Here is a 12,827-nt window from a genome sequence, read left to right as displayed (position 1 = left end):
ATCGCTGGTTGGAAATAAGATCAGTCGGTAGGACACGCAAAGATTGCATCTACTCGCCCCTCGAACGCGTTGGAACGGAGTACAGACAAGGGCATAGCCTCCTCTTTACTCGCAAAGCCTGGCAGTTCGACGATGGAGCCAGAGATGTGCCCGGTCGCAGATTTGGAGCGCGAGGATCTGGTAGCACAGAGCATCAGTCATTTCTCGGGGAACCAAGGGGAAACCTAAAGCCCCTTCATGTTTAAAAGTAGCGCAAGGTGCGTCGAGGCACGTGCAACGTGCGGCCCTTGACAAGATCATGGCGGCTCAGCGCAGCACTGAGCTAGATTTCAGACGCCATGAATTTCCCAGAAGTGGCGCGCGACACGTGTCTCGAGCATTTCCACAATAATCAATGGCGCCACTTTTCCCAGGATAGAGGGGCTTTAGGGGAACCTAGAGTTCCTGTATAGACGATTGCAAGCTGGGCGACAGGCCGCCGCCATGTCTCTGCTCGAGCAGGCACGCCCGTGCGATTACGAGCTTGCCAAAGCTACGTTCACCCGCGCGTTGCACGCGCTGGCACGCATGGGGCACCACTTGTGGCGCCATGCTTGCAATTGTCTATAGGCTCCCTACGGGAGCCAGAGTTGCGCGTTTGATTCCACGTGCCGCGTGCCGCCCTCTCCGCTATTCGCCGAGATCCGATCACGTGAGGAGCCGTATCAAGTGTCGTACAGCAAAGTAGACGTTGCACGCGCCCCGGCGTACGTTTCCCGGCTTTTGAGCGCGCCGCGCGCCTCGCTGCTATTCGCCGAATTCAGTCACGTGAGGAGCTGTATCCACATGCCATGCCTGAACGCGGAACTCTGGCTCCCTTAGGGAGCCTATACAGGAACTCTAGGGGAACCCAGAGCCGTGTATTGGGAGAGTTTGGCCAATAGGCGGAGCAAAGGCCGCCGCCAGCGCCGAATATTCCCCCCGCGCTTAGAGCGTAAACTAAATTTGTGACATAGCGTCGACCAATCAGGAGACCGCGACGTCGCAATATTGCAAACGGCATTCAAAGCGTGAAATAGAGGCGTTCAATCTCGGCCTTTCTGCTCCATCTCACAAATGTCGGCAGTGAAGACAAAGGTACAGGCGCGTGAACCTAGCTCAGCAAAACGCTTTTGTTTGTACGAGAACTCGTGCATAGGAGCCACTTCCCAAAGCCACGCGCTCGTGCCCGTGCCTTTCTCTGCACTGCTGATGTTGGCTTGTTAGAACAGCGTCCTGTGACTGGCGGAAAGAAAACAGTGCAAAGGGTGGGGCGCGCGAGCGTCTGGAGACGCGGAGTCCCGCTCGGCTCGTGCGCTGGCTTTGGCAGTGCTTTCTTTCACCGTCTCAGCTGAGACGCTGTTTCTATACTTCGTTTCACCTTATCTGCGAGCGAAGCCAAAGCTAAAAGCGCGAGACCAGCGCTTTTTGCGTTTCTCCCCAGCTCGCACGCTCGAGCAAAGCCTGAAAGGGGCACTGACACATCAAAATCATATTTTTTTTTTATTATCCGAAACGATTGAAAACGATGCCGGGACATTACCCTCAAAATTTGAAATTTGGGAATTCAGTATTTGTGAAGTAAAAAAACAATTTCCAAATGCCGAATTCGAAGTTCCCGCGCGATCGGCGCCGCTCATAGAGATCATATACTAAATCTAGAGGAAAAGGTCCGCCATTTTCCCATACATTCTGGCTGCCGCAAGCGGCGGACCATGCAGGCAGACCCTCGGGGTCCCAAACACGGTTACATCATCAGAGCAGTTTCGTGAACTTCAACAATCCACGAACTTACCGGTGGAAAGATACTCGCGTGCTTTTCGAAGGTTTCTTTTTGCATAGCGCGCAGATGTACGGCCTCGCGTTAACGCTAAACTAAACCATGTACCCGGCTTCGCTGGTGGGGCGCGGCTGGGCGCGGCAGAGCCGTTTATACTGGGAGAGTTTGGCCGATGGGCGGAGCTTGTTGGCCGCTAGAACCAGCGGATTTCGCGATAACACAATATGGCGTTACTTCTTTGTCTTGTTCATTCCTGTGAAATCGCGTAGAGTTCCTATGAGGCAGATCCACAATATGGCGGACGGAAGTAGTCATCCCCCGGTTGTCAGACTACGCTGCTGTGGTTGTCAGACTGCCAAAATCTCCTTAAGAAGGCCAAACTCTCTCAGTATAAACGGCTCTGGGGCGCGGTTGAGGAATACGAAACTGCGCAACCACCAGATTTCCGAGATTTCGACAGAAGGGAAGTTAATGCAGCGTAATGACTTTATTGCTTTCTATAAGCGTTAGAATAGCTCAGAATTTAGTTTACAACGTTAAATTATCACTGTTTATATTGCTGAGAGTTTTCATTCTCCGTGTTTACCATGGCAACGTTGCTTTCTTTCTCTCGTGTTCTGTCGCTCTCTTTTGCGATCGTTCACTCGGGACCCAGGATGTCGGCGCACGGGATTTGCCACTCCTCCTCACCCACCTTTACCCCCCTGGCGCCGCTGCCTTGACGTCAAAAATCGCGGAGACCTGAGAGTCGACTTTCTTTCACCACTCCCTGCTGTTGCCATGGCGACCCAAAGCGAGGAGGAAAGGAGTGAGCGGCGGCGTTACGGCGGACCGGTTTTGAGCGGTGTCGCCTGTTTTCCGTTGGAGGATACAAATCCAGGAGACGGCACCACAACGAACTCCCGATTTTTGGTATTTCAAAAAGAAGGGCCTTAGTGCGTTCGCAATTGCGTTAAAAAACATGTTTTACGATTGCCGTTATTAAATGTTATAGAGATGTCGCCTACAAAGCTTCTAAATTTCCTGATTTTTGACGTCACCGATCAAAAGAAGCGAGGAGGCGAGAGGCGGGAAAATCAAACGCCAAAAATAAAAAGGCGCGCGCGCGCGCGCGGGAAAATATTTTTTCGCGATGCGGTTTTTTTTGCGTGTCTATGACTGCAACTTGCATCGTTTTAGACAATAAAAATAAATACGACCTTTGGGGTGTCAGTGCTCCTTGAAGGCACGGAGCTTTCGTGCTCGCGCTTCCAGCTTTGCCTTCGCTCGCACATAAGGTGAAACGAAGTATAGCAAGTTGGCCGGTGGCCCTGGTTTGGAGCGCACGTTCGTTTATTCTACACTTGAATATTGGCGTGACGAAAACCTCGCACGCAGAAAGTTTTCAGTCACTGAGAGTAACACCTTTGAACTCTAGCGACGCTAAAACGGCTTGAATGGACCTTTTGTAGAAACATCGGTTCGAGAGTAAATGTTTCCAGTACCCTCTCTCTCTTCCTTCTGGCCGAGCAGAGAGGGAAGATGGTTTCGTTGTGTCGACTTCGGGACGGAATATTACGCACGATGGGGACAAAGGCGAGTTTGGGAGAGCCGTATCTAGGTCACAGCGCCTCAATGGGTGAACAGGATGTAGCTGACGTTTTGTGTGTGGAACGGGTGGGAGAGGCCTTGCGCGCGCGTTGTTTTCTCGCCACTTAGCCTCGAGCCCAGTCGCGTGTCTAGGTGGCAGCACATATTCGCCAAGAGGTCCATTAGTCGTGTCACAAATTTAGAGATTTAGAGTTCACGACCACCGCTAGGGGCTGTTTCGCGGCCTGTGGTTGGCCCCGAGATGCTCGCCTATTCAAACAAATGTATGGCCAAACTCTCTCGATAAACGGCTCTGGGGGAACCTGGACGTCAGCGCACAGCTTTTGCAGTGGCGAGGGCCCGAAACACACTTGTTCGCTCGGGAGAAGTGTGTTTCGGCGTCTCGCCGCAGTGGGGCACGCCAGTCACGTGGCTCTCTCATCCGTTGTCTGCCGCTCCACCTTTTCCCTTTCGGCGGCCGCTTCTCCCCCTCCTCACGCTCCTACTGCACTATCACTGTAACGCAGTGACGTAAGTGATGCGACAAATTGCGCCACGAACGCAAGTCGGCTATATGTCGCGCCAAAATGCCATTTTTTGCTCAAGAAAAATGGAATTTAATAATGATGGACGCTACTATTGAAAGAAAAAATGGAAAAATTATAATGGTTCGAACATGTGTTTCGCGGTATGTTTATACTCATCGTAGTTAAAATTCGCTCGTCGACTGCGCTGGTCATGCCATCGTCTGAACTTCCAGACGATGATGTCGGCGATGTCGGAGAGCTTAAAGTAGCGAGGACAATTCATAGATTGGTGCTATGGCCTCTGATAAGCAGAAACGGTGTCTCATACTCCTCACGAGATCACTTAATTTTCATTTGGGCCGCATACCTCCACGCCGTGGCCGACCCGGGGTACTATCTCCCCTCGCGTCATCCCTTACCACCTCGCGCAGGCGCCCGTGCGTCGAGCTTCTCCGCTGCGCATCGGTGCGATAGGAGAATCAGCTTACGTAGGGGAACACCGGCGGGTTGCCGCGATATGGGCTCGGAAGTTATGCTCAGAAGTACTATTACAGGTCGACCTTTTTTGGTCTTGATTTTAGGTCGACTTCTAATTTTAAAGAGTGGTGCCGAGAAATAAAAATGAAACAAAAAGTGCATACCTATATTTATTTATTGAACATAACTTCCGTGCCCGGAGGCGTTGTAGAGAGTGTGAGCAGATACATGAAATGGCAGTGTTGGGTAATAACGGTTAAGATTTGAGCTTGTTGGTACATACTTGTAGATATATCAGCTTGAACTTTTGAATTAAACTAGAACACAAAGAAAGAAAGGACAGGATATGATACACAGCTGACTACCAACGATGTTTTAGTGTAAACTTCTTCCTTGCGCTTTTGATCCTTCCTTTTGAGTCCCAAGTGGAGCACGATAGACCTGTTATATAAATTACCCTATTTCACTAATAAAGATCACTCCCGATATTTGCACTTATACAGAAATATAAAAAATATACAAAGCTATTTGCACAAAATTCCTAGCAAATTGTTTTTGAACTAACTAACCCACCGCAAGCTCCTGTGGCTGTTGTTTGGGGCGTGACATTCCGTAGGTAATAGAGAGTTTTAGTAGATCGTTCCGATACCTCCGATAGCCCCGATACCGATACTATGCTTGCGCAAGAGAGGCGGTGGCGGAGTATCGGGTATCGTTATCGGAGCCATGGGAACGATCTACTAAAACTCTCTATTGTCTTTCTTTTTGTGTATGGTGATTGATGGGGTGCTGACGCAATTCTTCGCGTGCTCCTCGATGGCGAGCGCCTCGAGCATTTCGCGTGCATGAGGATTGTTGTTTCTTGCAAGAATGGTGGTGCTGTTCAAAGCTACACTGCACTGGCATGTCTTCCAATGAGCTGCCAGATGTCCTGCCGCTGTTCCCTTTAGAGACGCTGCAAGCTCACGGGCTCTGTCGTTGATACATTGGCCTGTTTGGCCGATGTAGCATTTCCCGCAAGACAGGGGAATGTGGTACACCACTCCTGTTGTGCATGGTAGATACTGCGTTCTGTGGACCGTGTTGCAGGATTTTTTCTCTCTTTTTCGGTTCACTTCACTGCACATATAGTATGCTTTGTTGGGCGCGCAGCATACTACTTGTACGTCATTTCTTGCTGCAATCTTTTTTTCAATTTGTGGGTAATTCCATGAATGTACGGTAGCACCACGATCTTCCTTCGAGTTTTGTCTGCGTCTCCGTTCTCCTGCCTTGTATGCTTCAATTTTTTGCAGATGTTTTCACAGACTGGCTCCATGAGACTAGTTGGATATCCCGAATCTTGTAGGCGGCACATCTGTTTTTTTTTTTTTTTTCAAAATTTTTTTTTATTTGATGCTTACACGATTTGTCTAGGGCAGAGATTAGAGCCGTGCTAGCGACACTCCTCTTGATGGTTCTTGAGTGTCCAGATGGGAACGGCAGAAATCCTTTCGCTGACCGGAGTTCGTTACTCCAGCACACGGTCCTTGATTGAAAGTCAGATTGAGATCTAGAAATTTTATATTTTTGTCGACAGGTGCTTCATAGGTGAAAACCAAGTAGGGGCAACTTTCTTGGAAGCATCTAAGAACTGTGTCTCTGGATCCGTTTATCTGGTCGTCGACCTCCGTGGCACTTAGTATTAAGAAGTCGTCCACGTAACGGAAAAGCGCCTGGACGCTTGTATGTTTCAGGTTGTCTTCGATGATCTTGCCGCATGCCGCCAGGTACAAATCACATAGTGCGGCGCCACTCGAGATCCAGTGCATACTTCGCTGCTTTTTTTTTTTTTTTTTTTGTACCATTGGTTGGTCTTGATATACCACCAAAGTCGCGTTTAGACACCAATGGTGCAAAAAAACGGAGTATGCATTGGATTTCGAGTGGCGCCGCAGCTATGTAATTTGTACCTGGCGGCATAGCTTTCTTTTTTTTTTTTTTTTTTTTTTTTTTTTTACAAATTTAGCGATATCAAATTTGGGGGATAATTTTGAAGTCGCGAGCTGTCACTTCCTCAAAAATTATAAGAAAAAAAAAATTACTTTAAGGGAAGTACAAGTACATACTCAAAAGATTAACAAGTTTTCCCAAGAAATCCGAACTCGGCTTTTTGCAACGCAAAAATAAACTAGACAGCGCAAAGAGCTCACACTTCGTCAGAACGTAGCCCAAGCCGTTCGAGCAAGATGCCGAGGTTTCAGCACCAACCGTTATCTTATTCAAAAGCTATGTGATTTTTTTGACATTTTCAATGGGAAAAGGGTGCCCGTTTTTGCCCGTTTTCGGTTTCTGGCATCGTAGAACCCCATATGTATTCGAAAGCTTCGTCGGCCGCCATTTTTTCATTGAAATTTCCAGAAAATCGCTTATAACTTTTGAATAAGATAACGGTTGGTGCTGAAACTTTGGCATCTTGGTCGAACGGCTGGGGCTAGTTTTGAGGAAGTTGGAGCTCGCTGCAATATCTCGTTTATTTTTTTTTATTTATTTTTTTTTGCGGTGCGAAAAGTTAGGTTCAGATTTCTCACAAACTCCGCGGTAGTACACAATGTACTTAAAGGTACTTCCGAGCACTAAAATAGAGAGTAAAATAAACAAATGGACATTATAATAATAATATAAAAACAAACAAACAAGTAAGTCGTGGATTTGAAGCATTCAATCAAAGGGCACCGAACCCCGACTCAAATCGGGCTCCAATGTCGCTAACTCTTCCAGAATTACGGGACATAATCGCGGCTACTAAATTTCGCGAATTCCAGGCGCCTTAAATTTCGCGAATTTTTTCAATTCGTGAAGCTCGTAAAATTTAAGAGCTCGCGAAAATTAAGGGTTTTACAGTATATATACTGTAAAAGCAACGTCGTCCTCGACGTTGCTTTTGACATTGTCCTTATGGTTGTCCTAGACTAATGCTATCGCAATTCAAAAACAATCAACATTATAGTGGTTTGTGCAGCAATTTCTTGTCTGCTGACTTGCTCGTTTGCTCCCTTCAACGCGTCGCGCTCTCATGTCTGCTTGAAACGCCGATAGACGCGGCTCCGGCAGCCGTCCCATTCCACGATCCTCGCTCATTACTCATTACTCTCAAGCGCGACCGTTGCCCCCCCCCCCCCCCCCCCCCCCGTCTTATTTCTTGCGAAGCCCACACGTACACCTGCGGAAGTTTAGGCAGCACAGTACACCTATTCACAGACCAATTTTGTTTTCTCTATGGACTTCTATATGCGGAGGCAGGGTTTTCCAGCTCGCAAGATTCTTCTCGCTTCGAGAACCACCGTGCCTACCGGAGCGGTCGGCAACACAAAAGAGTGCTCAACCGTCTGGTGCTTCATTTTTATACCTATCTGTTTTTATTCGGAATGCAGACAAGCCGGCGGTCGAGAACTCGGTCCGTCGGCAATCTCAATACAGCTCCGCCGAAACAACTTCAAGAGCAAACAAAGCTGAGTAAGCATCGGTTAATGCGGCCCAAATATGTCCCTTTTCGTACTTACTGAGTTCTGTCGTAGACGACCAGATCGTATGTAACTATGCCAAAACGTGTATGCACTTTGCAGAAGGTTGCACTCGAGGTCAACGGCCTTATCTTCATGCGGCAAACATTGCACAAAGTGTCACTCAAAAAAAAAAAACAAAAAGTAAAAAAAGTAGTGTGTTTTTTTGTTTTTTTTTTTACCGCAAAAATAATTACGCATCACGGAAGGCTTAGGCTTATTCTCCGCCCCAATGTAGCGCTAGCGGTCTGACCGAAATGCCGAAGTTTCAGAACTAATCGGTATCTTGTTTAAAAGACTGAAATGTTCAATGTGAAAATAGTGGCCGATGGAGCCCTCGAATAGATGGAGATAAATGGCGCCAGTTACGAGCAACGGGCGCCATTTTTCCTTTGCAATTTGCAGAAAATCACTTTTAAATTTTGAGTAAGATAACAGGTAGTTCTGTAACTTTTGCAGCTGCACGGCTCGAACCGTTAGCGGAGCATTTTGACGGAAACTGAGCGATCGAGGGTGCGTAGTTTATTTCCGCATGAAAAAAGCACTATACATACACCCTGTATATTGAAATATGTGACGAGCAGGGCCAAGAAAAAAGCCATCGCAGTTCGGTCCGACTTTGACCAAAGACGCATTCTGGCCTTAATAAAATACCAATAGTGGAGAAAACGAATAAAAAAAAATGTATATCATAACCCAACAGCTGGTCTGGTATTTTATTTCCAGTGTTTCGATTATAATGTCTGTTCTTTTTTTATAGTTCGTATGCACACTTTCTCTTGCGATGCTTCGAAGCAACTGGTGGAGAACATCACACCCACGAAACAAGCGGTCGCCGGTTTATTTTGTTTTTCTTACAACTAAAGAAATTACTATCAAGACAATTAGTGTTCCAAATGTGCTCGCGCGCTGTGCGAGCCAACTAAGCCGCTAACACTTATTGAACATTGATATTATTCTCTTATTGAAATACAAAGAAGAGCCATTGTCAATCTCGCTCTTACCGCGTCGCTTCTACTGTGTACTGCGGTGAGGAAAATAAGAGATCATGGCTTCCTCCCCCCCGCCCCAAATACAGCGTTCTTTCCACATTGGGGTGTGTTGTGACGTAGCTTTATTATCTTCACCAAGATAGAACTAGTGCCGAAACGTGCCCAGGCGCAAAATAATCGCGCTAAGCTGCAGTCGCGAATGTTTCAATTGCCTTAATCAATGCCATGCTCTGAAATCTGTTACTTTATCTTAATGTGGTGTGTCCTTGTAGGTGCAACCTCCCGTTCACTATAATACTTCTAGAATGACTGACAACTTAAGACATCCGGACGTCGTTTGATCTAAATTTACGCTTCTTAATTGCTTGGCGGTTTGTTCTTTAGCTTTCTTATCTGCCAACGACTCAATCTCATTGGCTGCGGAGCAATTTTATCGGGACTCGTCACACCCTTCGCTTCTTAACTTGTCGGTGACTGCAAGCCTCTTCAGGAGATACTTTTCAAAGTATCAAGTACTTTTTAATAGAACCCCAATCCCCCAAACTTTGTCGGTCCGTCCGTCCTTGCATTTCCCGCTAAATTTAGCGAGGAAACTTACGTCACGTGGACAATAGACAGATTAAATTTCTCTAGTATATTTAGATTAAACATTGATGTCACTTGATTTGATGTCAAGATACTCACATAACAATTCAGCTTCCCTGCTAAATTTAGCATTACAATTGATGTCACGCTACTTGACGTCACGAACAATAGTTCAATACACTTTCTCCGACAAATTTCGCGGAAAACTTGTTGTCACGTGACTGTACGTCACGTGATTTTGCGTAAAGTGAACTCGCGTCACATGACGTCAAATGACCTAATTTGATGACGTCGCGTGACGTCATCATTATGATCACGTCACGTGCCCTATTACACCAAATGAGTTTTCCGCTAAATTTAGCGGGGAAATTGACGTCATGTGACGTTTCTTTTTTAGCGGGGAAATTGATAAACATGTAGGTATACTTCATGTAGGTATACTCCCAAACGACTGTATAATACCTTCTAAACAAATTTAAACGATCGCTGTTCAAATACTACAGGCTGTTTCGAAACAAAAATACATGGTTTTTTTTAGCGCAAAAATAAACTATGCATGGCCGAACGCTCATTCTCCGCCCCAAGGTAGCGCTAGAGGTTCGAACTAAATGCCAGAGTTTCGGCACGAACTGATATTTTATTCAAAAGTTATACGCGATTTTCTATAACATTCAATGGGAAAATGGGGCCCATTTTCGCCCGTTTTCGGTTTCTGGCGCCATAGAGCACCATGTATTCGAGAGCTCCGTCGGCCACCATTTTCCCATTGACATTTTCAGAGAATCATTTATAACTTTCAAATTAAATATCGGTTCGCGCTGAAACTTTGGCATCTGTTTCGAACCTCTGCCGCTACCTTTGGGCAGAGAATGAGCGTTCGGCGATGCCTAGTTCATTTTTGCGCCGAAAGAAAAACCTGTCAATTTTTTCCGGGTACACCCTGTACATTTCATGCATTAGAGGACTTTGGAGATAAGTCTCAGTCAATATTTTTTTTCTATCTCTCTCTTGCTAAAGTTGCTCCCTGAACAATGCCTGGGCTGTTCATCAGCGCAAGTACGAGAGCGCAATACGGGTCGTTCTCTTGGGCTTTCCAAGCTTGCGGACGGCCACATGCGCGCATTCGACCAGGAGAGCCGTCGCAGCCAGAGCCATGCCGATGGCCCAGAGCGCGAACACCCCGAACACGTCGTCCACGCTCAGGGCGTTGGCCTGGAGATGATGAACGTCTTGCATCTTCCAGGTCTTGAGCAGCACGTTGTTGAGGTGCATGTCAATCACGCCGGACTCGCAGATCCAGCGAGACCTGCGCAACGATCAGTGTACCGTGGGTGGCCATGCAAGAAGTCTGGCTCTTCTTACGGTTGCGAACTGTGGTCCATGTTTAAAGCCGTGGTCACACCACTAATGCATCGTACAAAAGGCAGTCTGCAGACACTGTCTGGGGCATGTTTCTTCCCTGTAGAACAGACCTGTCACATTGATCATACGAGAACGGTTCTCTCAAACATGTCCCAAGCATGCACATAGACCGACACACTGTTTCCAAACGAGTCAGCGCTTGCCCACACCAGGTCTGGACACTGCGCGAGTGCAGACACCAGATTCGCGTGGGGTGAAGCTTCTGCGCATGCGCCGTGGCGACAACAGCGCCACCGCAGAGGCTTGACGTCAGAGTCGCGTGTTGGTGTACAAGGCAAACATGCTTTGAACATGCGCAGTGGACACAAACGGCTGAGAGCAAAAGATCACAAGAAATGCACTCCTTTTTAGCGTTTCTTCTGATTATATTAGTATTACTTAGCACGCATATAGTTTGGGGAGAGTGGGCGTGAAGGACGCCGGCCGGTGCACGGAAATACTTGCCGACCAGTTTGATCTTTAGGCTTAAGGACAATCTAATCGGCTAATAATCAGGTCCCGCTATCCAGCGCCAGGGCGGCCCTGAGTAGAGGGACTTTACTTTTCGCCATTACGCGCCGCCAGTGGTCCGATAACGGGTAGAGATGACGTTGATTAGCTGCGTCTCGCAGCACGCGTTTTATCGTATTCGCCTGATCTTGTTGATGAGGCAAATAGCCAGCGGTGTCCAGGCAACTGGTGTGATGTTGGGTGCCGTGGAGACTCAATTGTGCAAAGATCTTGTACCTAGATGGTACTATAGTCGGTGACAGGTTGAGAGTTTCAGGGGAAGCTCCTCTCACTTCTTCCCACTTTAGTAGAGCGAGCGCTAGAGGGGAGGCGACCTTCTCCCCAGCGTTCGCTCTAGGAAAAGCTTCCCCTGAACTGTTAACCTGACGCCGACTAAAGTCCGCTGCATGAGCTTGCAATCCACGTATACCTGCGTATGGCAAACGGAGTGAAAAATTGTATATGGTCGCGTGGTTAATTCATTGCCTACCATAAATCCCGCAACGTGCTGGAGAAAACCACGAAGTAAATTATATTCCTAACGAGCGTGTTGGTACGATGTACTAGATAACAGAAAGTATAAAACAGAGAGAGGACGAAACACAGACGAGTACATTCTTTCAACTCTCAACAAAGTTTATTCCATGGGGTGCGAACGTATGTTCGCACCCCATGGAATAAACTTTATTTTTTAATTAATAAACTTTATTAATACTAAACTTTATTAATAAACTTTATTTTTAATTAATTAATTAATTAATTAATTAAATTCAATTAATTAAATAATGAATAATTATTTAATTAACTTTATTAATACTAAACTTTATTAATAAACTTTATTTTTAATTAATTAATTAAATAAACTTTATGGAATAAACGAATATATCGGGCAAACGGGCCGGTGCCTAAATGACCGCCTGAGGGAGCACTTCCTCCGAGAGGTCGCCGATCCCAGCGAGGAAACGGTGCACCCGATTGCAGCACATCGTCGCACATGCGGAGGATGTAAGCCAAGGTTCAAAAAAACGCGCGTGCTAGGTCGCCATCCTCAGAGATTCGGCAGGGAAGTTATCGAATCTTTTGCGATAAAAAACTCCGTCGTCAATGTCTCTTCCCCCTCGCTATAGTCAGTTACAGGTTAAAGGGCCCATGAAACGATTTTTGGGTTGGGATAAATCATTTTAGATTGGGATTTAACTAATAGCACATCGTTCAGTGGACCAAAAGAAAAAAGGTAGAAAGTCAAAAGCCTGACTTTCAGTGCGAAAATTTGAAAACAGAGCGGACTATTTCGTACCTCCTCCCCTTCGCAACCTCTCTGCCTTTTCACTGTGATACATCCGCGGTCCCAAAAGCGTGTCATCGGGTCCAAACTGACGTCACACGCAACCGGACCTCACTTATTCCCTTCACCCCTAAGCTGACA

The 12,827-nt window shown here is 46.8% G+C and overlaps 1 protein-coding gene across 1 annotated transcript in view; it reads right to left on the bottom strand.

The window, feature by feature from the left end:
• Positions 1-10,537: 10,537 nt before the first annotated feature.
• Positions 10,538-12,827, bottom strand: part of LOC121046929 — a 32,892-nt gene continuing 30,602 nt past the window's right edge. Inside the window, exon 6 of the mRNA XM_040501676.2 lies at positions 10,538-10,796. Within this exon, the coding sequence (XP_040357610.2) occupies positions 10,538-10,796 (259 nt within the window). The remainder of the gene's footprint in view (positions 10,797-12,827) is intronic.

The sequence above is a fragment of the Ixodes scapularis genome, unplaced genomic scaffold (genome assembly GCF_016920785.2).
Source record: "Ixodes scapularis isolate PalLabHiFi unplaced genomic scaffold, ASM1692078v2 PGA_scaffold8__174_contigs__length_109621045, whole genome shotgun sequence".
In the NCBI taxonomy this organism is placed as follows: domain Eukaryota; kingdom Metazoa; phylum Arthropoda; class Arachnida; order Ixodida; family Ixodidae; genus Ixodes; species Ixodes scapularis.
Note: the sequence above shows the minus strand (reverse complement) of the source record. Positions and strands in the feature narration are given on the sequence as shown.